The sequence below is a fragment of the Corvus kubaryi genome, unplaced genomic scaffold (genome assembly GCF_017639235.1).
Source record: "Corvus kubaryi isolate FWS band 111438036 unplaced genomic scaffold, C.kubaryi_AGA036_p1.0 split3-37296, whole genome shotgun sequence".
Classification (NCBI taxonomy): domain Eukaryota; kingdom Metazoa; phylum Chordata; class Aves; order Passeriformes; family Corvidae; genus Corvus; species Corvus kubaryi.
In genome coordinates this window covers 2590631-2618420 of record NW_024582086.1, presented here as the reverse complement: position 1 = coordinate 2618420, position 27790 = coordinate 2590631, and the positions used below count along the sequence as shown (strand labels likewise).

The following is a 27790-nucleotide window of genomic DNA, read 5'->3' as shown; positions in this document are numbered from 1 at the left end:
GAAGCTAGCCTGGCTGCTAAAATGTCAGTAGCTGGTTAATAAAAGCAGGGCAAGCTTTTGCACTCTTCCTGCTCACAGGACATGAGAGTGCAGAAAAATCCAAGCAGTTCTTGCCTACCCGTTCCCTTGAGCCACAAGAAGCCGAAAGCTCCTCCAATCCCAGATCACAAAGCCAGAAGCAGCAGAGGCTTTTCTGGGCACCGGTACCTGCGTCCCCTGACAGAGGCCTTTGTCCCTCACCTGTGAACATTTTCACAAAGTCGGCACTCGACATGCTCATAACCACGTCAGCTGTCACAGGAGGCTTTCCGAAGCCAGCGCTCCCACCCTTGGTCTTCAGGTCAATATACCAAGTGCCTCCACCATCACCTGGTGATGAGAGGCAATGATGAGATGATCACCTGGACGAGAGCGAAGCGAGCTGAGAAGGCAGCAAAGAGCGCGGTGCCCTCCCTCTCTGTTGCCCCCGCCGGACGGCCGCAGCCGTGCGCCTTTGGAGCGCTTCCATGGCAGTTCGCACGCCGGCGGATGCTCTGCAAGAAGCCACCTCTTGTCCCCCGTGACGCCCCGAGCACCACGTGCTGGGGACGTGGCCAGGAGAGCCCAGAGGCTGCGCTTGGCTCACAGAGCTGGTGGCAGCTGGCGCTCCTCCCGTGGCCCCGAGAGCGCCCTGTCTGTGGCCACAGCACCCCGGGGCGGGCGGCAGCGCCGGGACAGAGGCTCCGCGTGCGGCACGAGGGGCAGCAGCTCCCGGTGCCTGCCCAAGGGGGCCCGGAGAAGGAGCATCCCACAGAGGGCAAGAGGAGCTGCTCTGCTTGGGACCGGCCTCCAAAGGCTTCTGTTTGAACATACCCAGTGCCTTTTGCCAGGCAAGGCTGCACAAGCGATGCTCTTACCAGATAACTCAAACTGAAAGACACCTTGAGTACTTCTCACATACTCTTCAGTCATTGCCCCTTGAATAACTCTGAATGTCTCTGCAACAGGACCCGATGGCTCGGCTGCAGCGGATTCTGTCTTAACCTTGGCTCCATCTGCTCCTTCCTGCTGAGATCCGCTTAATTTCTTCTCCTCTTTGAATGCTTGGGCAGCACCTCCAAGAAATTAATTCTTCTGCAAAGGCTTCTAAACTCTAAATCAATTTACTGCTTTTGTTGCCAACTTTTGGAACTCTCTAAATAAACAGGGACAAGAGGTAAGGTCAACGTGAGAGAATTCACACATTGAAATCTACATAAACCTGCCTATCTAATACATAGTTAGCCCCTCTCTACTGCATAACTGCTTAACTTGAGCAACCTTATGCAGTACGTGTCACTGCACCTGCATGGGCCTCTTCAGTACTCTCTAGTGCTTGGTCCCTGGTGGTGGTTTGGGGAGATGCCCCCTACTCAGTTTCAAGCAAAGTTCAGTTCAGGACGTGCAGAACCTCAGGCTGAGTGTCAGAGAAGATGTCATCTTCTCAGACAACTGCCAGGCAGGTCATAAAATACAAAAGCTTCCCACAAACATTGAGCAACATCTGTTTAACCCACCTGATAGCATCTTTTGACATATAAAAGAGGGGTTAAAGAGGAGAATGATATCATCAACTTCCATCTGCAACAGAGATCAAAAGAAGGGACAGGGATAGCAAATTCTGCTTCAAGACTCAGAGCTTAAAGATCCAGAGAATTCTACTTAAAATACAGAGAATTCTGCTTAAATACATCAACTTGACCAGCATTTTACTTTACCACAGTGAGCATGCACATTTAACAACAAAGGACAGCTTTTGCAATTTACAAAGCAAATCAAGTTGAACAGTCCTAAAAATGCTGTTGAAAGTCTCCTAGGTGTCTTCAGTATCAAAAAATGCTTAGGTCTCTTCTGTGAGTCCCTACAAAATAACCTGCACTGGGAGCCCAGGGAACTAACACCATCCATCCCTGGCAGAATGGCCCTAGGGTGATGCTCAAGGGGTATTTTCAACAGAAAGGAACACTTCCAACTTTGCCTCCTCTGTCCTTGCCTTATCCTTATTTTGGCACTCCTATAAAACCTGTTCTGGAGAGCATTCTTAGTTGCTCTCCAACTTGACACACTGCAACTCTGAAAAAGCAAAAGCAATGCTTTAAAAAAAAAACCCAAAACATTTCTGTATTTCATCTAAGAGACTGTAAATCATGTAAATTTCATCTAGGATGCAAGACAGACTGGTTTTGATATAATTCAGCAAGACAGATCATATGACTCTCCTGCAAAATGTGCTATTTTCCATTCCATTTCTTTTTCAGTAATACTCACCGGTGACCTTCACTATAAGAAAGGATTCTTCGAAATAAGGTACTGATCATAAACCATTAATGTTTCAAAGTCCAGTGATAGGTAACATTCTTTCACTAGTTTTAAGTACATAGGGTCTGCAGCCACTTCCATATATCTCACCCTCCAAATGAGAAAAGAGATTTTGGCAAATAGCTTGAATGGAGTCCAAATTCTTGGACTTTCAAGAGAAAATTCTTCGTTTTTCAAGAGAAAAACCAAACCAATCCACTTGAAATCCAGAGAGCTTTCCATATCACCAGAATTGATCAACTTGTATATACAGTGGTTTTCCTACTACATCTTTCTATATTCACTGCTACCATCAAAACTAGAAACCTTTCAAAGTTGCAAAGAAAAAAAGTTTGAAGTTGAGAAACCATGACTTTTGCCGGTATGTAGTAAAAAAAGAAATAGTTATGAGATGGGGAATTTAAACCAATTTAATTAATTATCATTTAATATAACTGTGTAATTATTTTATTACTAAGAAATAAACAAAAACTCACCTCAACTCTTCCTCACAAGCCTTATTTGTTTCTAATAAATTCTTATTTTTTCGCCAAACTTGGGAATTGATTTTACTAGTAGTATATCCATGAGTGTCCTTAACATTAGTTGTTAGATATCCAAATGTTATTTAATGTTCCAATCAAATAGTGGTGAGTTTAAAATTAGTATTTTAACTACAATGGTTCTCCTGCTAAAAACTATCTTCTTAATATGTTGAAATAACAGCAATATTCACTAGGGTGCACACTTGTTAATGAACGGGGGAAACAATTTCATGCAGACCATGGGATGGGCATACCAGTGAACTATGCCCCATGCGTGCTGTGTGATCTTGCACAAGTGGCTTTCCTCAGTTTACCTCCCTTCCCAACTTTTCACGTTTCTACCTATTTCTATATTCATTAAAAGAAGTGCTCTAAGACTTGAGCGATGCTAAAAGGTTAAATGTCACTCAAAAACACGGGAGGCTTGCAGTGAGGCAGTAAGTGTGTTGGGATTGTCACATGGAGGACACACAGTGTTTTCAGAGCCGACTGCTGGCCTGAAAGGTCTTCTCACTGTCTTGAGGACACCCAGAGCCCCGCTGACAGTGCTCGCTAGGACCTTGCCCGCCACCTCGTCCCGCACGGCGGCGTTTCCTCATCCCCTGCCCGGGCTGCAGCCGGGTCAGCCCCGGCTGAGGGCTGGCAGTGAGGGCAGCTGGCGGAGGGCGGCACTGGCGGAGCGCGGCACGGGGCGCTGCGCCAGTCAAAAGGCTGATGGGCAAAACACCCGGCCCCGCGAAATTAAACGAGTCGTTCCTGAGCGAGAAGGGCGCACCACCTTCGCCTGCGAGTAGCTGGGGGGTCAGGGGCTCAGCTCCAGGTGAATGCTGCGCCATCGGAGGGAAGGGCATTTGGGAGAGCAGAGGGGTCCCCCCTCGCCAGGACCGCGGGGTTTCTGCATTGTAGAGAGCAGAGCACTGGACTGCAAGCAGGGGTGCTCAGCCCACGGCAATCCCGTGCTCCCCCGCTCAGCACCCGGAGTGAGGGAGGGTGAGCCGCGGGGCTGCCGCATAACCGAGCACCAGCAACACTGCTGAAACCCAGCGCTCGAGCCTTCCACCTTCTGTAGCGCTGTTCAAATGCTTTCTGCCCCTCATGCTACAAAAACCTTCGAGGAGGTAAACTGACCCTCCTGACAAAGAAAAAAGCGCCGTCACTCCAGTTCCCCCTATTACGTACTGAAGAGAAGGAAAAAAAAACAACACTTGAGGGAAAGAAGGTTGAACCATGATGCCCAGGGGCTTCTCCTGCAGGTACTTCTGTGCATGGTTGAAAGCGGCAGCTCTCTACACACAGACACAATGGCTCACTTCCATGGAGCACACTGCAGGCATGAGGCTTACAGTCTGGGCATGCAGCTATGGCAGTCAAGCCCTGCCTTGGTCATTCAGGCCGAGTGGCTGCCGGGAGAATGAAGGAAAAGTATGCCTGAAGACCTTAGCAAAGCACTTTCACTTCCATCTGTGCAGGATGTCAACCGGGAAAGCAGGCGGCATGGAAGACGTTATAGTTGCAAAGCATTCAGACAGCCCTTGGCCCCTCCAGCCTGCTCGTGGCTCAGTCCTGCAGGAGTCTGCAGCCCTGTGAGACTGTGAACTGCTATGAAGCAAAGTAATAACCACCATTATATCAATACACAAGGACTAGTGCATCTGCTCAGGCTCAGTTTGATTTCTGTCAGTAAAACCATCTGTCTCAATTCCTCCAGCAGGTTCAGACCTACCAGGTGATCTCCCCTTCTGCCATCAGTTCCCAGTGAAACCTGAAGCCCTCTCAGGGTGCTGCACAGAATCTCTATGTGAGAGCTGAAGGGGGAAAAGACAAAAGGTGGAACCTGGTGGAAGATTTTCCAACCATAGTAACAGGTGGGCAGCATGACAAGGACGGGAGGAGGTCAGAGTCTTCATTGGGCAACAGAGGGAGGAGGAAAAGTTGCATGTACAGGGCGTGGAGGCGAGGGCTGACCTTGCAGTTATTGTGAAACAAGAGAGGGACTAGGGGAGAGGTTGAAGGAGAGGATAGGTGTGGCTGGGTGAACAAAGACAGAGGATCCTACTGCAGGCTTTTTAACGAACAGGGAATCACAGAATCATTAGAGTTGGAAGACACCTCTGGAGGTTACCTACTCCAACCACCCTGTCAAGGCACAGTGACCTAGAGCAGATCACACAGCCTCCCTAGGCAGCCTGTTCCAGTGCTCTGTCACCCTCAACATAAAGAAGTTCTTCGTCATGTTTAAGTGGAACTTCTTGTAGCTTAGTTTACAGCCACTGCTCCTGGTGTCTCTGGGCACCACTGAAAAGATTCTAGCACCATGGTCTTGGCATCCAACTTAGAGATATTTATATGCATTAAGGAGATCCCATCTTCTTTAGACTGAACAGGCCCAGCTCCTGCAGTCTGTCCTCATGACAGAGATGCTCCAGGCCCCAGATAATCTCTGTGCTCCTCCACTTGACTAACTCCAGTAGCTCCTTGTCTCTCCTGTCCTGAGGAGACTCGAACAGGACACAGCACTCCGGCAGATGAAATGGAGGCAAAGCTCCAGTGATTTGAGTGCGAGTGGCAAGAGACCAAAGCAAAATTTCACGCATCCGGCGGAGAACGAAAGGATGCAGGAAGCGTCCCACTTCCACCCTTCATCCCGCGTACGCCTTTTTCCAGTCTCGGGTTGGCTCGCAACCCCCGAGCCCGCCACCTTCGCTCCTCGGGGCAGAACGGCGGCAGCAGCGGCCCCGGAGCGGCCCCGGAGCTGCCCCTACCCCGCCCCGAGCGGCCGCGGCGGCTGCGCAGCGGAGCGGGCCCGGCCCGGCCTCCCCGCGCCGCCCCGCGCCGCCATGCTGCCCAACACCGGGTAAGGTGCCCCCGCCGCGGCCGCCGGGGCTGCGCGCTGCCCAGGGGCTCTCGGGGCGGGCGGGCTGGGCGGGCTGCGGCCGGTAGCCGCCGCGGGGTTCGCCGGACACCCCTGAGCGCTGTCTCGATGCCCCCGAGCGCTGTCTCCTTGCGGGGCGTGCGGGACCCGCAGCCGGCCGAAAGCGAGGGGCTGTAGCGGAGGACACGCGTGTCCCCGCGGGCCTGCGGGGTCGGGCCGGCCGAGGGGCCCCGGGCAGCACCAGAGACCCGGGACGAGCAGTTCGGGGCGTGTCGTGGGCTTGAACAGCGCCTTTTGCAAGGGAAACAGTTATTGGAGGACTTTAATGTAAATCAGGCAGTTTATCAGTAATTTTGTATAGAACATTTATATAAAGTATAATTACTTATTATTATTACTACTATTGCTGTTGTTGTTATATAGTATTATAGTATTTTAGTACTGTCTTACCTGGCAGTCAAATTTTCATCTGGTATAGGATCTTAATTTAGAAGTGTTTTTCTGCCTTTTGGCTTTTCAGCAGCCAGTACTGCTGACAGCTGGGAAGATAAGTTATTATTTGTTCCTGTGTGTTATAAACAGGATTATTAAATTCCTAGTGTCTGTGTAAGCTGTAAAAAGTGTCCCTGATGTGACCTGAAGGTCTTTATTGGCAGTCATCTGTGGTGGGAAAGGAACCAATCTTAATGAAGATTCCCAAGACCATAGGGCACAGACGTGAATTTGATGTTTTCTGTCTTATTAGCAGAATTCAACTCTCCTGGCAGTGATGCAGATGCGACCTTCACAATACAGGTCATAAGAAATTTTAGACAGGCACATGCTTTATAAACTTTAAACTATTGGGCTGTTAAGTGAATTAAGAAATAAATCCTTAGTCTTCCAAACATGACTAACTAATCTCCATCCTCTGAGCCTGACCAACCAACCAGTTTTTTACCTGTCAGGTTGCGTACGCATCCAGATCATAGCATCATGTCTTAAATATGAAGCAAAAATATTGTGATGGTGTTGAAAGATTTGCATTCACCCACTCCATTGAGCAAAGGGCCTGCTTTTACTACCAGTGTAGCAGAAGTCTCTGAGCTCTTGATGCCCTTCACAAGCTTCTGCTGCAGGTGAACTTTGGTTTTCCTGACACCACCCCAACATGCCCTGGTAATGTTTCTAATTCCTTCTTTGTGGCCTGTCTTTGCTCCCACTCCCTGTATCCTTTCTTGGGAGCTGAGTCACAAGTTCCCTGCATAGCTCTGCTAGTCTCCCGGTACACCTGCTTGTTTTCCTGAGTAGACCACTCCAGCCCCAGGCAGGGCTTACAGCCCCATCAGCTTTTCTGTGCTGCTCTCTCCTCCAGAGCTGCCTCTCGCTGGACCCCATTTAGCTCTTCCATGACTAAGGTGAATTCTGCTGACCTCATATTGGTTGGCTGAAGGTAGAAACTAGATTCTGGCCTTACTTTACTGAGTTTTACACTTTGACTATGTATTCCAGTCATAGTGTAATGTGCATGTGACTAAACTCATGGCATTAGGTTTCTGCGGTTCACTGTTCTGTTTAGAGTATTTTTCTTCCTGTGCCTTTCTGAGACTCAATTTTGTAGATAAAAGCTGTTTGAAATGGCACCTTCAGGACATGATTGACTTTCTGAGATCCTGTAGATGCCTAGCCCTGCCTCTGCAGGGGGAGATCACTCCCCCTTTCTGCCCCATTACAATTTTCTGCCATCTGAAAGCAAACATCCTCCTAGAGAGGGTTTATGAGATGGATGTTCTAAGGTTAGAGGGGAAAAAGGCACATCTGAAACAGGTGGGGGAGAAACAATACAAAGTTTGGCCCAGTCTGAAAGGAAAACTAATGGAAGCTCAGAGCATAAACTTTTATGACATTTGTGGTGCGAGCAAAAAGGTGAAGTCACTGTTGCACATAGTATATATTAATTCTTCAACTGAAGTTAAAAACCTGAACCTCTTGGGTTTTGCCACAGTGTTACAAAAAGCAACATGAGCTTTATGCACAGCACTGAAACATGCACTCCTACATTTGAAAAGCCTGTTGTCTAAAAGGCTTTATCATTGAATGTTTTTGTGGAGTTGATATTTCTCTTTTCAAAAATTCAGTGATATTGTGTTGGCCAGACATCCTTCTTAGGCTCTAAAACATGTTAGTTTCTCTAAGTTGATTGGACCTGTTTGTTTGGAGGACCCATTGGACTACATGCAGTTACTGGGAAGGTGTTGAGGGTAGAAGATATAAGAGAAAAATTGCTATTTCTGAAAATAAAGGTTTTGGCATTTGCGCATGGCATTGTGGTTCCAGACTCGGTACTTTGTACCACATTGAGACATCAGTTTTTTGTGTTTAGGGCACTGTGATTAATAGGTTACAGAGATCCTGCGTAGGTGTGTCTTGTTAGAAACTGGCACTTTGTTTTTACAAATTACTCCTTTTCCATTGTTGCAGAACATAGCAGCTCTGTTGTAAATCAGTGTGTTGGGTCTTTTTACAAAAAGGGAGAAATGTAACTGGGTGACCTGTGTAACCTTCTTCCTTTATAGTGTTTGCAGACTTGGGGTGTGGTACCTCAGTGGTACTTTTCTGTAGCTGTAGTCATCCCTTTTGTGTTCCCAGGCTGTTTTCTTAGTAAAAGGTTAGGAGACTGTGCAAATTACATTTGCCCTTCGAGTCTGAAAAAAGTCAAATTATTAACAGCTTCTGCTTTATTCTCCTCTTCTTTACCCTCCACTTCCCCCTTCACCTTTAGGAAACTGGCAGGATGCACTCTCTTCATCACAGGTGCGAGCCGAGGCATTGGCAAGGCCATTGCTTTGAAAGCTGCCAAGGATGGTGCCAACATTGTGATAGCTGCCAAGACAGCTGAGCCCCATCCTACTCTTCCAGGGACTATCTACACTGCTGCTGAAGAAAGTAAGTTGTAACAAATGAAGGTGCTGGGCTGGATGTATACCCTTGCTTAATTATCATATCTGAGTGGAAAAATGCATAGACTGTCTTAGTTCAGTTCACATTTACTAAAATAATCTTAGTGTTTCTCTTGCCTCCCAGGAATGCTGTAATGTTACTGTAAGGAAGATGGGTCTGTGTATATAAATGTAAAAATGCTACTCTACTTGAGATATATGAAATAAACATTCGCAGTGTTAAGATTTGGTTTTGGCTTCCCTGTTCTTCATACAACATGTGAAAAGGTCACAATTTGAGAGTGTGATTTTCAGTGGCTTCTTGAAGCATGTCACTGCCTGAGAGATTCTCAGAAGCTTCATACTAGTCCCATCTGAGAGTAAATTTTTAAATGTTTAAATTTTTAATTATGCAGTTGAAGCAGCTGGAGGAAAGGCCTTGCCTTGCATTGTTAATGTGAGGGAAGAGCAGCAAATCATTAATGCCGTGGAGAAAGCTGTGAAGACTTTTGGAGGTAAGTTAAGGTGTAGGGGAGACATTAATGGGCAGGTTGTTCAAACAAAAAGAAAAAAGAACAGCCTGCCCTATGAATTTTGTCTTCAAATGCTAATGTGAAATGGCTTACTTTAAAACCAGGGATTGATATTTTGGTGAATAATGCAAGCGCCATCTCTTTGACGGGCACTTTGGAAACAGCAACGAAGAAAGTCAATCTTATGATGGATGTCAATGTACGAGGAACCTATCTCACGTAAGTGCTGAGAGAAGGAAGCAAAGCAATTGTAACAGAATGTATGGTGTTATTTCAGCTTTTCTGAGAAATTCTGTAGCTGTCTTGCTGCCCTAGAATTTAAGTGCAGATATTCTGCACATGCTCACAGGAAATTGGTCAGTTATTGGTCAACTCATATAAACTAATGTTTCCAAGAATTATTTGCAAGTTGGAGTGAACAGGAACCTTATTACTGCAGTCATTAAATGTTCACAAGCCCCTCTATGTGTGAAGGAGAAAAAACTACTTTGTTTCAAATGAAGCCCCAGCTTGGCTTTGTTAAATGCTGATGCTCTTTCATTTCAACCAAAATGACTAAATTTATGCCTACATCAAGTCAGTATCTTATTTGTCAGTTTCTTTCTCAAAAGCGTCTTTCTCATCTTTAGAGATGCTATTTAACTCACTGTAGTTAAAAGAGAAGTGTTAAAGATATAACTTAATGATCCAAAGTGTTCTTCACCTACTTTCAGTTTATCAACTCTATTATTTATTTAAATTAACATACCAATATTTGATTTCACAATTCCCGGGGTCCTTATTTTGCACATTTTTGGAGGTGGATTTAGTAGGTTGAATCATCTTTACATTTACAGGATGTCATTTAAAGTACCGTCTTAAAATGAAGACTCTGGTTATCACAGGGTTTAAAAAAAAAGACCCTAGGATGATGCAGATTCTCTAAATTCAGATGTTGCTTGGTGTGATCAGAAAGTTCTGTATCAAAGTATTACCACAGAATCATTGAATAGTTTGGGTTGGAAGGGGCCTTTAAAGGTCATCTAGTCCAGTCCTCCAGTCTAGAATAGTGTTTGTCATTCTCCTTTGTGAGAGAATCAGTCTGGTTGCCAGCTCTTGGTAAATCGCTGAATGGATTCAGTTGTATTGCTGTGGCAAGTTCCATCTTCTCCTCACCACCCAAGAGCAACAGTGATTTTCTTGATGTTACATCTTGCTATTCCAAATTAATGGAGAATTTTCAAGTGTATGTTTGGTCCTATTCTGCCTTGAAAAGATTAAAAATCAGATTCTGTGTGCTCCAAGTGGAAGAGCATAAGAAAAATCAGTGCTTCTCAAGGGAGTGGTCTTTGTCATTACTTTTGTAATTCTCAATTGAGAAAACCTAGTGAAGGATTTTCACCCTTTCTCCTTGCTTTGTATGTTGATTCTGATTGTAATTTGTAGAGACCTACTTTCAGTTTAATGTTCAAAAAATTGCAGTAGCTTGAAATGGTGTGGATTTTTTGCCTGTGTAAAGGTGGTGGTAGGGAAGATGTCCCATCTGACAGAGTATACCTGTTGACATAGAATCGTGGAATTGTTGAATCATGGAATTTTTGAATCATGGAATGGATTGGGCTAGAAGAGACCGTAAAACATCGTCTACTTCCAAGCCCCCTGCCATGGGCAGAGACATCTCCCATAGACCAGGTTGCTCAAATCCCATCCAGCCTGGCCTTGAACACTTCAATGGGTGGGGAATCTACAATTTCTTAGGCCACCTGTTCCACTGCCTTACCACTTTCAGAGTAAAGAATTTCTTCCTAATATTTAATCTCAACCCACCCTCTTTCAGTTTAAAGCCATCTCCCTGTGTTCTCTCACTCCACACCCTTGTGAAAAGTCCCTCTCCCACCTTCTTGTAGCCCTTTTAGGTACTGGAAGGCTGCAGTAAGGTGACCCCAGAGCTTGCTCCTCTCCAGGCAGAATAACTCTCAGCCTGTCCTTGCAGGAGAGCTGCTCCATCCCTCTAATCAACTTGGTGGCCTCCTCTGGAGTTGTCTCAAAAGTCCAATGTCCTTCCTGTGCTGGGACCCCACAGCTGGATGCAGTGTCCCAGGTGGGGTCTCACCAGAGCAGAGCAGAGGGGCAGAATCCCCTCCCTCCCCTGCTGGCCACACTGCTTTGGATGCAGCCCAGGACACATTTGGCTTTCTGAGCTGTGGGTGCTCATGGCTGGGTCATGTCCAGCCTCTCACCCACCAGCACTCCCAAATCCTTCTCACAGGGCTGCTCTTGATCTGTTCATCCCCAGCCTTTGCTGGTACTGGGAGTTTCCTGATCCAGGTGCAGCACCTTGTTCTTGGTCTTGTTTAACCTCATGAGATTCCCATGGGCCCACTTCTCAAACTTGTTCAGGTCCCTCTGGATGGCAGTTCTGAACTTCAGGTGTGTCAGCAGCACCACTCAGCTTGGGATCATCTGCAAATTTGCTGAGGCTGCACTTGATCCCTTCATCTGTGTCATTGATACAGGCATTGAATAGCACTGGTCCCAATACCAACCCCTGAGGGACACCTCTTGTCACTGATGTCCATCAGGATTCTGAGCCATTGACCACTACCCTCTGGATGGCACTGTCCAGCCAATTCCTTATCCGCTGAACAGTCTGCCCGTCAAATCTTCTCACTGCAGTTTAGAGAGAAGGGTGTTATGAGGATCCTTCTCTAAAGCTATACAGACTAAGTGACACCTGTAGCCCTTCTCTTGTCCACTGATGTAGTCCTTGCATCATAGAAGGCCTTATGGTTGGTCAGGGAGGACTTGCCCTTGTTGAAGACCCTCTGACTGTCCCAAATCGCCTCGCTGTCCTAGGATCACCTCCTGATTCTAGGCGGATCTGTTCCATGATCTTCCCAGGCACAGAGGTGAGGCTGACAGGTTGGTCGTTCCCAGGGTTCTCCCGTCCACCCTTTTTAAACATTATTACAATGTTTCCCCTTTTCCAGACACCTGGGTCTTCACCTGATTCCATAGTTTTTCAGATATGGAGAGTGGCTTGATACCTACATCAGCCAGTTCCCTCAGAACTGTGAGATGCATCTGATCAGGCCCCATGGACTGACTATCTTCAGGCCCCTCAGATGGTCAGAGACCTGATCTTCACTTAAAGTAGGAAGCACTTTGCTCCCCCAATCCCCATCCTGCTGTCCATCCACTTAAGAGGTGTGGGAAGAGAAGACTGAGGCAAAATAAGTTTTGAGTCCCTCAGCCTTCTTGTCATCACTTGTCACCAGTTTTCCAGCCTTGCTTATCCCAGGATGTGTGTCAGTACACCTCCTCTGTCTTCCTTTTCTGAGTGACACACCTGTAGAAGCCCTTCTTGTTATTCTTTGCATCCCTCGTGAAGTTCAGCTCCAGCTTCACTTTGGCTTTCCTCACCCCAAACCTACACAACCAGCCTGTGCCCATATATTCTTCTTGAGATACTTGTCTCTGCTTCCACTGGCTATGCATTTGTTTCTTGTCCTTTAGTTTGACCAGCAGTTCTGTACTCATCCATGCCAGTCTCTTACCTTCCTTGCTAATTTCTTGTGCCATTGGATGACTAGCTCTTGTGCTCTGTGGGAGGCGTCCTTAAAGATCTGTCAGTTCTGTTCTGCTCCCTTGTTTCTGAGGGCAGTGTTGCAAGGGTTCCTGTTGACTAATTCCTTGAAGAACTGGAATTTTGCTCTTCTGAAGCTCAGGGCCCTGACTTTGCTCTTTGCCTGACCCATTTCCCTCTGGGCTGTGAGCTCCACCAGTGCATGATCTCTGCAGCCCAGGCTGCCTCCCATCATGGTGTCCCTGATTAGCTCACTTAGGGTTGTGATCATCAGGTCCAGTATGGTGTCCCTTTTGTTAGGGTTATTACCTGGATTAAGGAGTTATGCTCCATGCATTCCTGGAATCTCTGGGATTGCCTACAGCTTTCTCTGCTACTTTTCCAGCAGATATCGGGGTGGCTGAAGTCTCCCAGCAGGACGAGAGCCTGCGAGTGTGATCCTTCCTATAGCTGGAGCAAGCAGGTCTCATCAATAGGCTACCCTTGGTCAGGGACCTTTAGTGACACCAACACCAACAAGACTCCCTTTGTTGCCTCAGTCTCTGTTTCTTACCCACAGGCTTTTACCTGCTCATTGTTGTTGATCTTCAGTTCACAGGTTGTTCTTCAGAGATGGCTCGTCACACTCAATCCGCCTCTTGATGCAGGGGGCAACGCCTCCATCTCTCCTTCTTCCCCTGTCCCTTCTGAGTAGGCTCTAGCAATCAGTGGATGCAGTCGAGTCATGGGATTCATCCCACCAAGTTTCAATAATGGCAGCTAGGTTTCTTGGTTCCTATGCATTAAGAAATTGAGACATCTGTTAGTGAACTGCCGTTGAAAAGAGCTGAGACCCTAGGATGGTTAAGCAGGTGGTAAATTATTTACTTTACTACTGTGGTGATTTTGCTATTGAAGGTGTTGAAGTTGTTCCCTTTGTAGCTGAGAGTATGCATAGGTCCTGTTGGAATAGGTGAATAGTTGATCACTAGTGTGGTGATGTTTTCACCTTGTGAAGCTTGATTAAAAATTCTCAAGCAGAGATCAAATACAAACATGTACCCTAGTTCTAGAAGTGAAGTCAAAAGACAATTTCTGTAAAGTAAAAGCTCTGATTTACAGAGATGTGTAAATTCAAAGTAGAATTCTCTCAGCAGAGAATAGCTTTTCAGTTTTCTTCTAAATATTTATAATAGTATTCTGCTATGCAGTATTATTTCTTCAACATGGTTTTAAAGAAGAAATAGGTATGGGATCAGAAGAGAATATTTTTATGACTAAATGATGCTCTTCACTGTTAATTTTGGTTGTTGCCTTGTAGTGTTTTGTTGCCCCTACCAGAAGTATTACAAGGAGATAATGGTTTCTGAGTATCTGGAAAACTAGCTTTAGTCAAAGCTGATGCACTGGTTGGAGAATGTGGTTCAGTTTGCAGGAATGAATACTAGGCCTGAGATAAGTGATCTGGGACAGATTTTGTTTTGTTGTTCTTTATATCATTTAAATATTTGATATGAGGAGAGGGTTTGTCTTGGGCTCTCTATGAAAATACTGGTCTACTAGTATTGTTTTTACTGTAGTTATTGATGTTCCATAAAATAGGAGACTGATATGTCTGAATCTATCTTTCAGGTCTAAAGCATGCCTTCCCCACTTGAGGAAGAGTAGGAACCCCCATATCCTGAACCTTAGCCCACCTATGAATCTGAATCCCATGTGGTTCAAAAATCATTGTGGTGAGTAGCATTCAGAGCCTTTGTTGTTGTGAGAAACATGTAAGTACCTGGTAAAGTGTGCAGTAGTGCCTGAGCAGAATGACAGATCATGTATCTTTAGCACTATATACAGAGTGGCACTAATGGCTCCTCAGAGCATTTTGTACCTGACCTACAAGAAATTGTTTTGTGGGAAAATGTAGGGCAGGTTTCATGGCATCATCCATCCTTTTTGGTTTTAGGGTAAGTCTGTGCTTTTCTATGGGAATTTTTAGGGTTACATAATATTTTTTTCTCCAAATAGAGACTGAAATCCAAAATTTCTTTTCTTACTGATTCAGCTTCACTTTTTTTACTATGGATAAAGCTCAATGTTGTCTTTTAATATGGAAATTACTTTGAGGTGGGAAAAGAACTCCAATGTAATCTTGAAGTTAGTGTTGCTCATTTTAAAACTGCAGAAAAAACTTTCTATTTTGGACACTTGTTGTGTTAAACTCCAGCAAGTTCCAGTTCTTTCCCCAAAAAAGTTTCCCTTCTCAAAGTAACAAGGATTTAGAATTCCTGTGTCCCACCCTTTTGTTTTCTGTAGGATGCTAGTTTGGTCCTTAACAGCTAGTATGCCTTAGGCATCTTGAAAAAAATTGATCACTCTTGTCAGTGTTCTGTTTATAAAAACATGACAAAATCACCATGCAGCTAGGCTTAAGTTATTTTTGGCAAAACATGTGTAGCTTTCATTTTCTTTGCAATGAAAAGACATCAGAGTACAGTTTGTATCTGACAGGGGTGGGAGGTCGAAGGGACTCTAGGAAGGTACTGTTCTGTCTGAAAGCCCTGAATTTTCCATGTGAACCAATTACCTATTTTATCTTCCTTTCATTATTAAAATTACATTTTACATAGAGTGTAAACTTCTATTCTTTTGCACTTGTTGTCTTAGCTTATACTATTTCTAAATATGGGATGTCCATGTGTGTCTTGGGAATGGCAGAAGAATTTAGAGGAGAAGTTGCTGTCAATGCCTTATGGCCTAAAACAGGTGATTTTTTTTTTTTTTTTAATATTACTAAAATACTGACTTTCTGTGTTTTGTCTGCTAAAGCTTGTTTTACTTGACATTAAATATACTTCAGACTTCTTCTGGAATAGCTTCAGGTGACTGAGCAGTTCTTTTATATATTCTTTTTTCATCCTGCATGGGTTCTGGTTTTCATTCCTAGTTGTCACTAGACTATTGCCACTTTGATCTAAACTCATGTTCAGCTAGTTTGAAACCACACAGTTGGTTGAAGCATATGTATAGTGTTTGGCTTGCCTAGGCTTTTTCTGATGCACCCATTGTTTTGGTTTGGACAGAATCACAAAAATATTATTGTGCTTTCATGAGTGGGAATTGAACATCTGTGTATGTAGTACTATTTAGAATTCCTTGCTAGTTAAATTGCAAGAGCTTACTGACAAGATAGATACCTCTGTACATGCGGAAATAATTTTTAAAAGGCCTATTCCTAGAAGTTTTGGCACAGTGCAGTTCTGTGAAGAGTTGTTCACAGAACCATCTGATTGCAAATTACAGGAAATTAAAGAGCTCTCTGGAAGAAAAATGGCTCAATGCTCCCATGTTCTATTAGCTTCAATTTGTTTTCTCTGGGTCATTGAGGATAAGGGCTGCTGTTTGAGGTTTGGCCAGCTGTTTGCCAAGGAGGCTGGTCTCTCCTCCCCAAATACATCTGTGGCAGAAATCATACTGTTGTTAAAATCAATAGCAGACAGAGGGTAATCCTGCCCTTTAGTGGTGTAAGCCCAGTCATTGTGTTTATTTCCTTAACTAGTGCAAGGAAGAAGGAAGAGGAGATAAAAATATGAACCAAGATCCTCTTCTGAGGATGGTGATCCAGTTTAAGAAGTGTTTGTACACAGACAGTTTTCAGTGTTTTCCTGTTAGGAGCTGCAGGTCCCTTTTAAACTCTAATGGGAACTGGAACTCTCTGATCTACTTTCTCTAAAGTGAGAAATACAAGAAAAACTTAACTATTTCAGACAAAATCAGCCAAATTTCTTAGCTTAAGTGCTGTAGGTGATCATCAGTTGAACAGTTGGGTTGGTGTGCCTGACAGACTTGGTCCTTTTTCATTGGTCTGGATGCTTGCATCTTAAATTCTTCTAGTAAATGGATGCCTCATAATTCTGCTCACTCTGTGCATTCTACCCATAGAAATATTTTGGTAAGAGATTGACTTCTAAAATTAAAATTATATCATTCATGATAATTACATCATCACAAAACCTGTACTATGGTGAAGAGAGTAAGGTCGTCTTCTGTGACGTACTGAAGGCAACTACATGCATAACTTCAGAATCTGGATTGCCTTCTGGTGGAGTCAAAGTCCACCTTTCAGGTTTCAAGTGTGTGTTGTATTTTTTTTATTTCTGAGGCAGTTAAAAGAAATATGCACTTGTTTCTGCATACTTGCTTTTTGAGTGCCGCAGGAAAACCTCAAAACATTTTCAGTGGAGATTTCCCAGGGTCTATGTCATCTGCAATAGAACCAAGAAACCTGATTCTTGGTCTTTAGCTCCCTAGACCCCACCCTTTCCCCGGTCTTGTCTTTAAAATGGCACTGCTAAATGGGTTTTATATCTTCTCGGAATCCAGTATGTGGGAGTAACTTGGTTTCTCATTAACAGAGGGTGACCTTTTACCTATCGTTGTGTGGTTTTTTGTCATTGATTGATTTAACAATGTATATTGCCTGTGAGAGTTAGGGACAGTAAAGGAATTAATCCAGAGTGTCTCGTTCTGATAGAGATATGGTATGAAACTGCAGACAACCAATTTGACTTACTTTTTCATGGAAAGGCTGTTACAAGATTACCTGTGTCCTGTAAATGCACATATTCATATGCTGCATAGACACATTATGTGCATCCCTCGCAGCTCTGGATGTGCTGGAAAAAACATCCACTACTATTGGGGAAATGAGTCAGTGGCTTTATGGGTCCTGTTAAAAGCTAAAGATTTTTTTTCTGCAGAGACCAGCTGGTTATACTAGGTATTTATTTTGCAATGTGGTGTTTTCCCCCACTCACGTGAATAATTTGACCTCCTTTTTTTTTTTCATGGCAAGGGAAAAGAAGAACCTGGGAGAATTTCTCCACCCACTCACAATGGAAATTTTTTCAGAGGGGTGGCTAACTTTATAAGCAGAAGTTACATTAAGTCTTACATTGTATAGTTGAATACATTATTTCTTTCTAGTTTTGGCTTAGGCTGCAGGACTCCAAATATCAGTAGTAGTACCAGTGTCTCAGATGTGGTCTGGTATTAAAGAATGTCTATAATTGTATTAATAAAACTTCTACCAAATCTGACATTCTTATGTGGGGAAGTGGGAAACCCAAACTAAATAAAGTTGTATCTTTCTCTTGAGCATTACAGTGCTGCCTTGTCCTTGGTAACATACCCATACCTGCTAAAGTAAGAGGAGAACACTGTGGGAGCTGGTACTGGTTACAGAGTGCAGCTAATACTTGTTCCCCACTGGATCCTGCAAAACATGAGGCTTGGAAGTGCAGGAAAATGCCTTTTACAGATGAAAACAGTAGATATTCTAATAAATGCTTTTTTAAATAAAGATTTCTCTCTGTGGGATGCTGCAAAGAAATTTTAAAAAGTAATTAGGCTTTCTATACAACCAAAGGTATACAAGCAGAGCTTTTTATTTGCAGAAATCATGCCTGCTCATTCAGTAATCCCTCCATGAAAACTGATGTGACATCAAGTATAAAAGAAGATCATAATATGTGAATTCTCCAGTACAAAAAAATATGCTTTTGAAAGGTTTATCTTCCAAAAGTGAGAAAGTTAACTTCTTTATTGTGGTCATCTAGACAGATAGTGTTACAGACTTCCACAGTGTCTGAAATACAATTGCAGAGTTCCTGATTTAAAAGTCCACTATCATCTCATACAAATATGTTTACCCTCAGTGTTAGTATGGATGCCAGATCTGTTCATTAACCTGGTTCTTTAAACATGTGAAGGTATGTTGGTAATAAGATGCCAGAGTTCTCCATTTATCTAAAAGTGAAAGAGGATGTCTATCAAAAGGGCAAGGGGCAATCCCATCACTAAGAGTGCAGAGGAATAATTGAGGTGTCCTGGGACAGAACTGGAAGTCTCTTCATGTGCATTAGAGGCAAACCCACATCACTTTATATGAAATTAATGTAACAATGTACAGCCAGACTATGAGGCAGTGCTGTTTGAAACCTTTTTGCTTCAATCTATGCAAATAGGCTGATTGTGCTCAGAAAAATAATAGTTACCAGTAACAGAGAAGTGGCAGACCTGTGGGCCACGAAAAGTGAGCAGCTTAATGAATCCTTAGAATAAATATATTAACATCAACATAACTCAATCAATTTCATCATGGTGTTTGAGAGAAATATTCTCTGAACTGTTGGTAGTTATTAAAAAAAAAAAATCTTGCAGGGCAGATACCATTTTAGAAGACCAAAAAAAAGGCAAATTTATTGACTTTTTTAAAGATGAGAAAAAGACCTAGGTAGACCTACATGTATGTACAGTATATCTATTTGTCACTTTTTAGTTTGATGTGTATTTATAGCCATTGACTCAATTTGAAAAAAAAAAAGAAGCTGAGGTTGCTTAAAGCTAAATGAAACCTAGACAGTAATTCTCATCACAGAAGACTAAAGTAATGAAGTCAACAAGGACATCTACACACTTGGGCACTCTTGTAGAAGACACTTGGACAGGAGCTGTCAGGCCAGTGCTGAAGACTTCTGTCCTTTTTCCCAGTACCTACTTTGAAAGGTGAATGATCCTGCTAAGATATGTGTGTCCTGCACAGTGCCTGTTTATTTGCTATTTAAGGAATGTTGGGATCATTTCTGTATCAAAATTACTTTGCGTGGAATGGAAGCACTGAAAGGAGGACAAAAATTTGGTTTATCCTTCTGCCTCACTGATCTTCTGGCCCCATATGTAGGAAAGGGTTTGTGAATCTGTCTCAAAACTTGGGGATAGAGCACTGAGTTTTAAACAGCAGATGGGAAAAACTAATGAAGCAGAACATATGATGGAAAAACAGTAAGATGGCAAATGTCAAAAGCTACAACCAGACAGCCTTTCTGTGGAATAGGATGAAAAAAATGGAATGGATACCTCAGCCTGGAAGAGCAAATCACAGGCTTAGACAGCAACATGCCACGATGTTAGTAGCTTCCGTGGGAGAAACATAAAGAAGACTACTGGAATGGCACAGAAGTAATAGAACTGCTTAATAAAAGAATCAGAAGCCAAGGAGATGTGGATTTTATTCTTAGGTCTAACACAGCCTTTCTGTGAAATATTGAACAAGTTATGTGAGGTTATGTTATTTGGTTTCTCATTAACTTAGGAGAAACACCTTAGTAGCTCATGGGAGTTATCAAAAGACTAAAATTGAGCATCAACTTTCAGTGTGATAATCACCAAAGCAAATGCCTCTTTATAACTGATGTGTCATACATCCACTTTGAGGAAGACAGTTGTCCTGTTAGTTTTTCATGGGCTGAATAACTTGGTGGAAATCTATTGCAGCTGGTGGAGGGGTCAGTAGCTCTGACCCAGGAAGAGGTGACCGGTCCGGGGAGATGGTCCTGAAAGGAATTGCCTTCCCGAGGCCCAGTGTCTTCCCTCAGCTGCTGGCAGGAGGGCCCTTGCAGAGACTGTCAGCTCTTTAGTGATATCAGCTCGTGATTCCAGCTCAGCTCTGCAGGGCAGCCTCCAGGCCAAGCCAGACCAGAGAGAGAGACGAGAGGCTCGTGTGGCTGGTTCCACACGAAGGGAGCTTTATTGTGGGTCCGCTCCGGCGAAGGGGAGAGCCAGGGACGAGAACCCTCTGCACAGGGGCAGAGGGCTTGCTTTTATAGGGATACAGGGGATGGGTGGGGACCAATGGGTTATGAAGGATCTGCATAGGGTCTCCTAAAGGATTGTGGGCTTGTCTTTTCTTGCCATGACCAAAGAAGTGGTTGCCTTTCCAGGGAGTCCTGCTGGGCGATTGCGAAATCTCTTATCTCAGCAGAGATCCCTTCAGGGCAGGGGCTGGGCATACCCCACAGAAATCCAGGTGGGATGATAAATAAATAGAGGGATGTGAATGTCATAAAATGTTCTGGCCTTTTTGATTCCTGTAATAGTATCCTGGGTTTTTATTGTTGATTGTAAAGAATTGGTAGTATGATTGGTAGTATTTCACAGCTTTTGTCTTCCTAGAATTTCCTTTTGCCTGAAAGGAAAATAAAGTCTGTTTACTTACGAAAGAAATGAGAATTCCATATCATCAGTGTTAAAGCTTTGTTTTCATACCCTTCAAACTTTCTAGCCATACATACAGCTGCTATGGATATGCTGGGAGGAGCTGGAATAGAAAAACAGTGCAGGAAAACGGACATCCTGGCAGATGCTGCATATTGCATTTTGACAAAACCAAAAACTTTCACTGGAAACTTCATTATTGATGAAGTTCTGCTGAGAGAAGAAGGAGTTAAGGATTTTGATGTTTATGCAATTGCACCAGGTAAAAGAGATCTTTAAGGTGAGAATTAAATTCAGGAAGGAGGGGAGGACATATGGAGAATATTAATACAGTTTTGTTTCCAAGGGCTCTTAAATTAGTTTGTAAAAGAAGTTGGTTTGCCTCAGCTTTGAGAGCATGTCTTACTGGAAAGCCCATATGGATCCACTGGGAGTTTAATAATTAAATGCCTATTAAATTAAATCAAGAACTTCTTTAATGAAAAGAAAACCTACCTGCATTGTAGGTGTATGTATTACTATTTAACAGCTCATAGATTTTTAACTTTTTTTTCTCTGATGTTCTTCACTGCAACCTTAAAAGCCTTCTCAGTCAGATTTTAAATGAACAAAACCCTAAACATGTTATTTCATGCTATGTTTTTCCTGCAACTTGTAGTTTATTTACTTATAAACTGAAGTACGGTACTACTTGACTGTAGTTTCAGATGAAATGGATTCCTGCTGTGCAACTTTACTTGGATTTACTATTATATTTTTCCTCCTTCTTAGGTCACCCTCTGATGCCTGACTTCTTCTTAGATGTTGAAACTGACACTACAGCTATGAAGCAAGAAAGATACGGTAGGGAAAGCACTGTGTATACAAGTCCATTATTTCCATAATGAATTTCACTTCACAATAATGAATGCCTTCTGTTTTTCATTTTTCTCCTATGAATTTGGACTCAAGCTATTTAGCAAAAACCCTTTTCTCATTTGGATAATTTATGGAAGTGACTGTGTACTTAAAACTGGGGAGAAAATAGTCTCTCCTGCAGGACTTTCATGGTGTAAAGTCAATACATTATTTTGAAAAATTCTTTTTTAAACATCTGAATTGTGGTAGTAGGGAGGTCACAGGTAAATATTGCTGGAAAAAGAAATTTGACTTCAAACTGCGTATTTTGCAGGAATATCTCCTTTGCCTTGCTAATTTATACAAAAGAATATGACATAAAGCCTCCATGGTTTCTTAGATGAGATGTGTACAATTTACACAATTAAAATAACTCTTGGATGAAATGTTGTTGCAGTGGGGTCTCCTGCAACATGCATTAGACAGCGAGGCCCGTGGAAAGAAATAGGGAGCGTTTCTTGATAGAAGTTTCAGAGATCTTTATTTTCCAGCCACCTGGCCCGGGGACTGCCCAAAGACTCTGGAATCACTGGACAACCAGGGTCCTCCCCTGGCTGGGGAACACAAAATAACCAATGGGGAACAGGATTAGGGTACATGTGACCAGAGAGCAGGGAGACCCCGTGCCTCTACCCCAGGGTCCCCTCTCCCAGGACCCCATGGCAGGGGGGAGGAACCCCAATACCTCACCCTTTTATTTTAACTAAAAGAGGTTTAAAACTTAACATTGGAAACAACTGGAGAAACATAAGATAACAAGAACAGTTTCAAAAGAAAACAAGCCACCCTCTTGATTCTCTAAATGTCCAAACAGATTTTTTCTCTGGAACATTTTAGGGCTGGCAGGAGGGAGTTAGGACTCTCTGAACATGCTTTGTGGGGAAAGTGAGGCAGGAGAGGGTTTCTTCTACTTGTACCTGTTGGAACTTTAAACAACAGTAGGTAATTCTTTCTCCCTCCCCTTGTCATCCCCCACTCAGCATTGGAAAGGAATTTTTGGGCAACGGATTGGTAAAGGCATGGTTTTGTGAGGGAAACCATGAGTGAAAGAATGGATTAGGAATACACTGGGGATAACAGGATATGGGATAAAAGGGAAAGGTAGATTGAGAAAGGGAGACTGTATGGGTTGCTTATAATGGGGATATTGTCTGACGTGACTACGACTTGCAGCGTATATACTGCCTTTCACAGAAACACCACCAGGCCTGGTAACATTTGCTGCTTGCAGGCCTTTCCTTCCTTGTATAGTCTTAAACTCTACCACTTCTCCATCTCCTAAGATTGGAATATATTTTTTGGGCTTATTCTTCATAATGGCAGTACGATGAACGAATATGTCTTCCAGGTTGTCACATCTCGTTATAAAACCATAATTTTCTTTAACATTATACCATTTTACTATTCCTAAAACCTTAGCTACGATAATTTTTTCTTTTTTCCGTCTCGCTGGAGCTGCTGGAGTTGCCAGGGCTGCCCGTGTCTGCGCGCTCTCGCCGCAGACTCTCGACTTCTCAGGGTCGCGTTCGGGACTGCGCGGGCCGGGCCGGGCCGCGCCGCTCAGCTCCTTGCGCGCTGCTGCTGCTGCTGCCTCCAGTTCTGGCAACAGCTGCGCTGCCACTGCCTGGTGCTGCCCGCGCTCCGCTTTTCTCGACCAGGCATTTACGGGGCTCGCACCATCACGCGCTGCGCAGGGCCAGGCAGGCACCGCTGGGTCCGCTCCATCGCGCCGCTCCCGCTGCGCCTCTCTCTGCTGCCGACATTGCAGCTCGCGCTGGCCCGCCCGTGCGCGGGAATTGCCTCACTGCTGCTCGCAGAGCGCTCGGTGCACACGGCCTGGGCCGGGCGGTAGCGGAGGAGCTCACTGTAACACGCGCGCCGTTCGACCACGTGGCCCCACGGTGGACTCCATTGTCCACTGCCGGGATAGGAAAGGGACGTTTCCCTTCGCAGAGACACAGCTGATATTGTTCAACAGTCTCCGTAATTAGATAATATTCACAGAAATATTCTTCCCTTGGCATATATGTTGACTCAGAAATTAACTGAGTGTCCAAACATTCTTCCAAAAGTCTTTGGTAAGAATCAAGTCCCAAGAAACGTAGAAAAAGTTCTTAAACAACTATGAAAGGAAATGTTTCAGTTCTTTTTGAGCTTGAATTAAGCTAAAATTTACATACCGTTGTTCAAGAATCTTTTCAAGTTTAAGATAAATGTCCGTTTGTGGCTCGGACAGTCATGAGTCTTTCCACAGTTCCTCCATAGTTTAGAGATGGAACAGCAAAACAAAAGCAAGAAAAGAAAATCCAGGGAGTTTCTTTACTCATGAATTTTTGGGAATCTTCAAAATCTTGATTGTTTCATAGTCACTGTCTTCAGGGAATCGTTACGTTGCCCGCATTCTCTACCAGTTGTTGCAACATGCATTAGACAGCAGGGCCCATGGAAAGAAATAGGGAGCGTTTCTTGATAGAAGTTTCAGAAATCTTTATTTTCCAGCCACCTGGCCCGGGGACTGCCGAAGAACTCAGCAATCACGGGACAACCAGGGTCCTCCCCCGGCAGGGGAACACAAAATAACCAGTGGGGAACAGGATTAGGGTACATGTGACCAGAGGGCAGGGAGACCCCGTGCCTAGGCCATGCTTCTACCCCAGGGTCCCCTCTTCCAGGAGAGAATTGTAGTGTGTCAAGTTGGAGAGCAACTAAGAATGCTCTCCAGAACAGGTTTTATATGAGTGCCAAAATAGGGATAAGGCAAGGACAGAGGAGGCAAAGTTGGAAGTGTTCCTTTCTGTTGAAAATACCCCTTGAGCATCACCCTAGGGCCATTCTGCCAGGGATGGATGGTGTTAGTTCCCTGGGCTCCCAGTGCAGGTTATTTTGTAGGGACTCACAGAAGAGACCTAAGCATTTTTTGATACTGAAGACACCTAGGAGACTTTCAACAGCATTTTTAGGACTGTTCAACTTGATTTGCTTTGTAAATTGCAAAAGCTGTCCTTTGTTGTTAAATGTGCATGTTCACTGGGGTAAAGTAAACCATTGATCAAAGCAGTAAATTGATTTCCACCTTAGAAGCCTTTGCAGAAGAATTTATGAAAATATGCATGTTCTTTACAAGATAGACTTGAGAGGAGTATTTTGGGATGAAAGCGATGGTTATTAAAGACACTGATTTTTTTTCTTAATGTTGTCAGGAGTAGTGTATAGATTATGTCAGAAAACTGTTGTGTAAGCATCTGTAATGAACTGTAAACAGTCAGAATTAGAATTTTCCTGTGGTTATATTTTCACTTTCCTTTTGATCTATCAGGAACCAAAATTTATTGCAGAATTACATTTAGTGATGTACACCTATTCAGATTTCCAGGTGGAGAAAGCATCCTTTATCAGTGTTAATACTGAAATGGTAAAAAAATCATTTTCCCTACTTTGAAGCTTAAAGCTTTTCAAATGGAGTTCTCTGTTCATGTTTTTACATTCATTTTTAAAGTGGTTTGCATTTGAAAGAGAAAAATAATCTTTCTCATAGGTGCTGCCCAAGAGGAGAAGAAATTAAGCAGATCTCAGCAGGAAGGAGCAGATGGAGCCAAGGTTAAGACAGAATCCGCTGCAGCCGAGCCATCGGGTCCTGTTGCAGAGACATTCAGAGTTATTCAAGGGGCAATGACTGAAGAGTATGTGAGAAGTACTCAAGGTGTCTTTCAGTTTGAGTTATCTGGTAAGAGCATCGCTTGTGCAGCCTTGCCTGGCAAAAGGCACTGGGTATGTTCAAACAGAAGCCTTTGGAGGCCGGTCCCAAGCAGAGCAGCTCCTCTTGCCCTCTGTGGGATGCTCCTTCTCCGGGCCCCCTTGGGCAGGCACCGGGAGCTGCTGCCCCTCGTGCCGCACGCGGAGCCTCTGTCCCGGCGCTGCCGCCCGCCCCGGGGTGCTGTGGCCACAGACAGGGCGCTCTCGGGGCCACGGGAGGAGCGCCAGCTGCCACCAGCTCTGTGAGCCAAGCGCAGCCTCTGGGCTCTCCTGGCCACGTCCCCAGCACGTGGTGCTCGGGGCGTCACGGGGGACAAGAGGTGGCTTCTTGCAGAGCATCCGCCGGCGTGCGAACTGCCATGGAAGCGCTCCAAAGGCGCACGGCTGCGGCCGTCCGGCGGGGGCAACAGAGAGGGAGGGCACCGCGCTCTTTGCTGCCTTCTCAGCTCGCTTCGCTCTCGTCCAGGTGATCATCTCATCATTGCCTCTCATCACCAGGTGATGGTGGAGGCACTTGGTATATTGACCTGAAGACCAAGGGTGGGAGCGCTGGCTTCGGAAAGCCTCCTGTGACAGCTGACGTGGTTATGAGCATGTCGAGTGCCGACTTTGTGAAAATGTTCACAGGTGAGGGACAAAGGCCTCTGTCAGGGGACGCAGGTACCGGTGCCCAGAAAAGCCTCTGCTGCTTCTGGCTTTGTGATCTGGGATTGGAGGAGCTTTCGGCTTCTTGTGGCTCAAGGGAACGGGTAGGCAAGAACTGCTTGGATTTTTCTGCACTCTCATGTCCTGTGAGCAGGAAGAGTGCAAAAGCTTGCCCTGCTTTTATTAACCAGCTACTGACATTTTAGCAGCCAGGCTAGCTTCAGAAAGAATCCAGTCAATGTGTTGGGCTTCTGCTCTGCGCATCTCTGAGCAGTGTTTCCTGTGTCACTGCTTTTACCAGGACGACTTGGTAGCAATGTAGCAGCTGAGGTTTCACTGTGGCATTATGTTTTCCTGTGCACAGGCTTTCTCCAATTCCTTTCATATTCTGATAATTCCGTTTCTTCTTTTTAGGTAAATTAAAGCCAACTCTGGCCTTCATGTCCGGAAAATTAAGGATTAAAGGAAACATGGCTCTAGCAATAAAGCTCGAGAAGATGCTTTCACAGCTGAATTCTAAACTGTGAGGGGAAACCCATACTAGCACAATAGTGGCCTTTCATATATAACTGCAATGCTGTTTTAGATTTTTAGTCGTTGTTTTTCTGATGCAGTATAAGTAATACTGATAAAATGTGAGATTTTTATAGAAGAAATAACTCACTCTGATTAAGAAGGTGTCGATTAAACTAATTCCTTCCCAAGAACACACTTAGGTTCCAGGTGTTTTCTTTACTTCTGCTTCTCTGGACCAATGTAGAACACCTGAACTGATTTTTTTCCCCACATAGTTGTTTGTAGACATACCCCATGGAAAAGGTGGGTAGAGCACATGTCACAGTGCAGATCTGTGCTAGAAGTGCTATGCAGAATTTACTAAGCTGGCTTAGAAGTAGAAGCAATGTAGTCAGTTTAACAGGGCTTTAATTTCACCTGGTAAATTAGTATCTCCATTTTTTCTTTCTTTCCTTAGTTTATTACTTACACAAGTTCTCACACCTCTGTATGGCACTGAGTTAGGCTGCACAGCCATACTGAGTGATAAACAGGTTTTCTTCTTGTGCAAAGGTGTGCTTGCACACATGCATGCTTATGTGCTGTCTCTCTTCCCCTACCCCCTACATTCCTGCAGCCAGTCATTTCCCCTTCCTTCCATTTGGCTGGTAAAGATTTAAACTCAGTGGTAAAAGGATGCATGCCTCCACTTTGTAAGTGCCCGAGTACATGCATGGGCTGCAGCTTCATGTGACAGCATCTGCAAAGCCAGGTGGACCAACATCTTAAAAATGTTTATTCATGGTGGCCAAAAAATTGCCCCAAATCTGGATCGTTCATTCTTCTGAGCAAGATGAGAAGGTTGCAAGGCTTAGGATTTATTTCTTAATTAACTTAGCAGCCCAAAAGTTTACAACTTTTTAAAGCCTGTGCTTGTTTAAAATTGCTTATGACCTGCATTGAGAAGGTCACATCTGTATTGCTTTTGTCGCAGTTCACAGAATCACAGAATGGTCAGGTTGGAAGGGACCACACTGGGTCATCTGGTCCAACCTCCCTGCTCAAGCAGGGTCGTTCTAAAGCACATTACACAGAATTGTGTCCAGATGGTTCTTGAGTATCTCCAGTGAGGGAGTCTCCACAGCCTCTTTGGGCAGCCTGTTCCAGTGTGCAGTCAACTGCACTGTAAAAAAGTTCTTCCTCATATTTAAGTGGGAATTCCTGTT

General features: G+C 44.2%; 2 protein-coding genes and 1 long non-coding RNA gene across 4 annotated transcripts; 1 reads left to right on the top strand and 2 right to left on the bottom strand.

Annotated features, from left to right (window-relative positions):
• LOC121658399 (hydroxysteroid dehydrogenase-like protein 2) lies at window positions 1–1089 on the bottom strand. The gene is made up of 2 exons (XM_042015294.1): window positions 897–1089; window positions 1–369 (listed from the first exon to the last, which is right to left on the bottom strand). Exons 1-2 carry the CDS (start codon window positions 949–951, stop codon window positions 17–19), a joined length of 408 nt encoding a protein of 135 aa, XP_041871228.1. The 5' UTR covers window positions 952–1089; the 3' UTR covers window positions 1–16.
• On the bottom strand, window positions 1085–23737 carry LOC121658401. The gene is made up of 4 exons (XR_006013946.1): window positions 23611–23737; window positions 17484–17486; window positions 1312–1323; window positions 1085–1094 (listed from the first exon to the last, which is right to left on the bottom strand). It is a non-coding gene; the product is annotated as an uncharacterized LOC121658401 (long non-coding RNA).
• HSDL2 (hydroxysteroid dehydrogenase like 2) lies at window positions 5615–26780 on the top strand. Of its 2 annotated transcripts, none has more exons than XM_042015289.1 (11): window positions 5615–5715; window positions 8495–8658; window positions 9068–9166; window positions 9289–9403; window positions 14361–14464; window positions 15387–15485; window positions 20842–21036; window positions 21546–21617; window positions 25207–25395; window positions 25923–26051; window positions 26484–26780. In XM_042015289.1, the coding sequence occupies exons 1-11, from the start codon at window positions 5699–5701 to the stop codon at window positions 26594–26596; spliced, it is 1296 nt and encodes a 431-aa protein (XP_041871223.1). In that variant the 5' UTR covers window positions 5615–5698; the 3' UTR covers window positions 26597–26780. The 2 variants fall into 2 exon arrangements, with proteins under 2 accessions (XP_041871223.1, XP_041871224.1); XM_042015290.1 differs by lacking the exon at window positions 5615–5715 and adding an exon at window positions 5834–6060.
• The last annotated feature ends 1010 nt before the right edge of the window (window positions 26781–27790 follow it).

Coding starts and splice junctions, on each gene's coding strand:
- HSDL2 (XM_042015289.1), top strand. Junction 9,167..9,288: donor AGCTGTGAAGACTTTTGGAG/GTAAGTTAAGGT, acceptor CTTTAAAACCAG/GGATTGATATTTTGGTGAAT. Junction 21,618..25,206: donor TATGAAGCAAGAAAGATACG/GTAGGGAAAGCA, acceptor TCTTTCTCATAG/GTGCTGCCCAAGAGGAGAAG.
- LOC121658399 (XM_042015294.1), bottom strand. CDS start 951: ATGACTGAAGAGTATGTGAGAAGTACTCAAGGTGTCTTTCAGTTTGAG. Junction 370..896: donor CTTTCAGTTTGAGTTATCTG/GTAAGAGCATCG, acceptor TCTCATCACCAG/GTGATGGTGGAGGCACTTGG.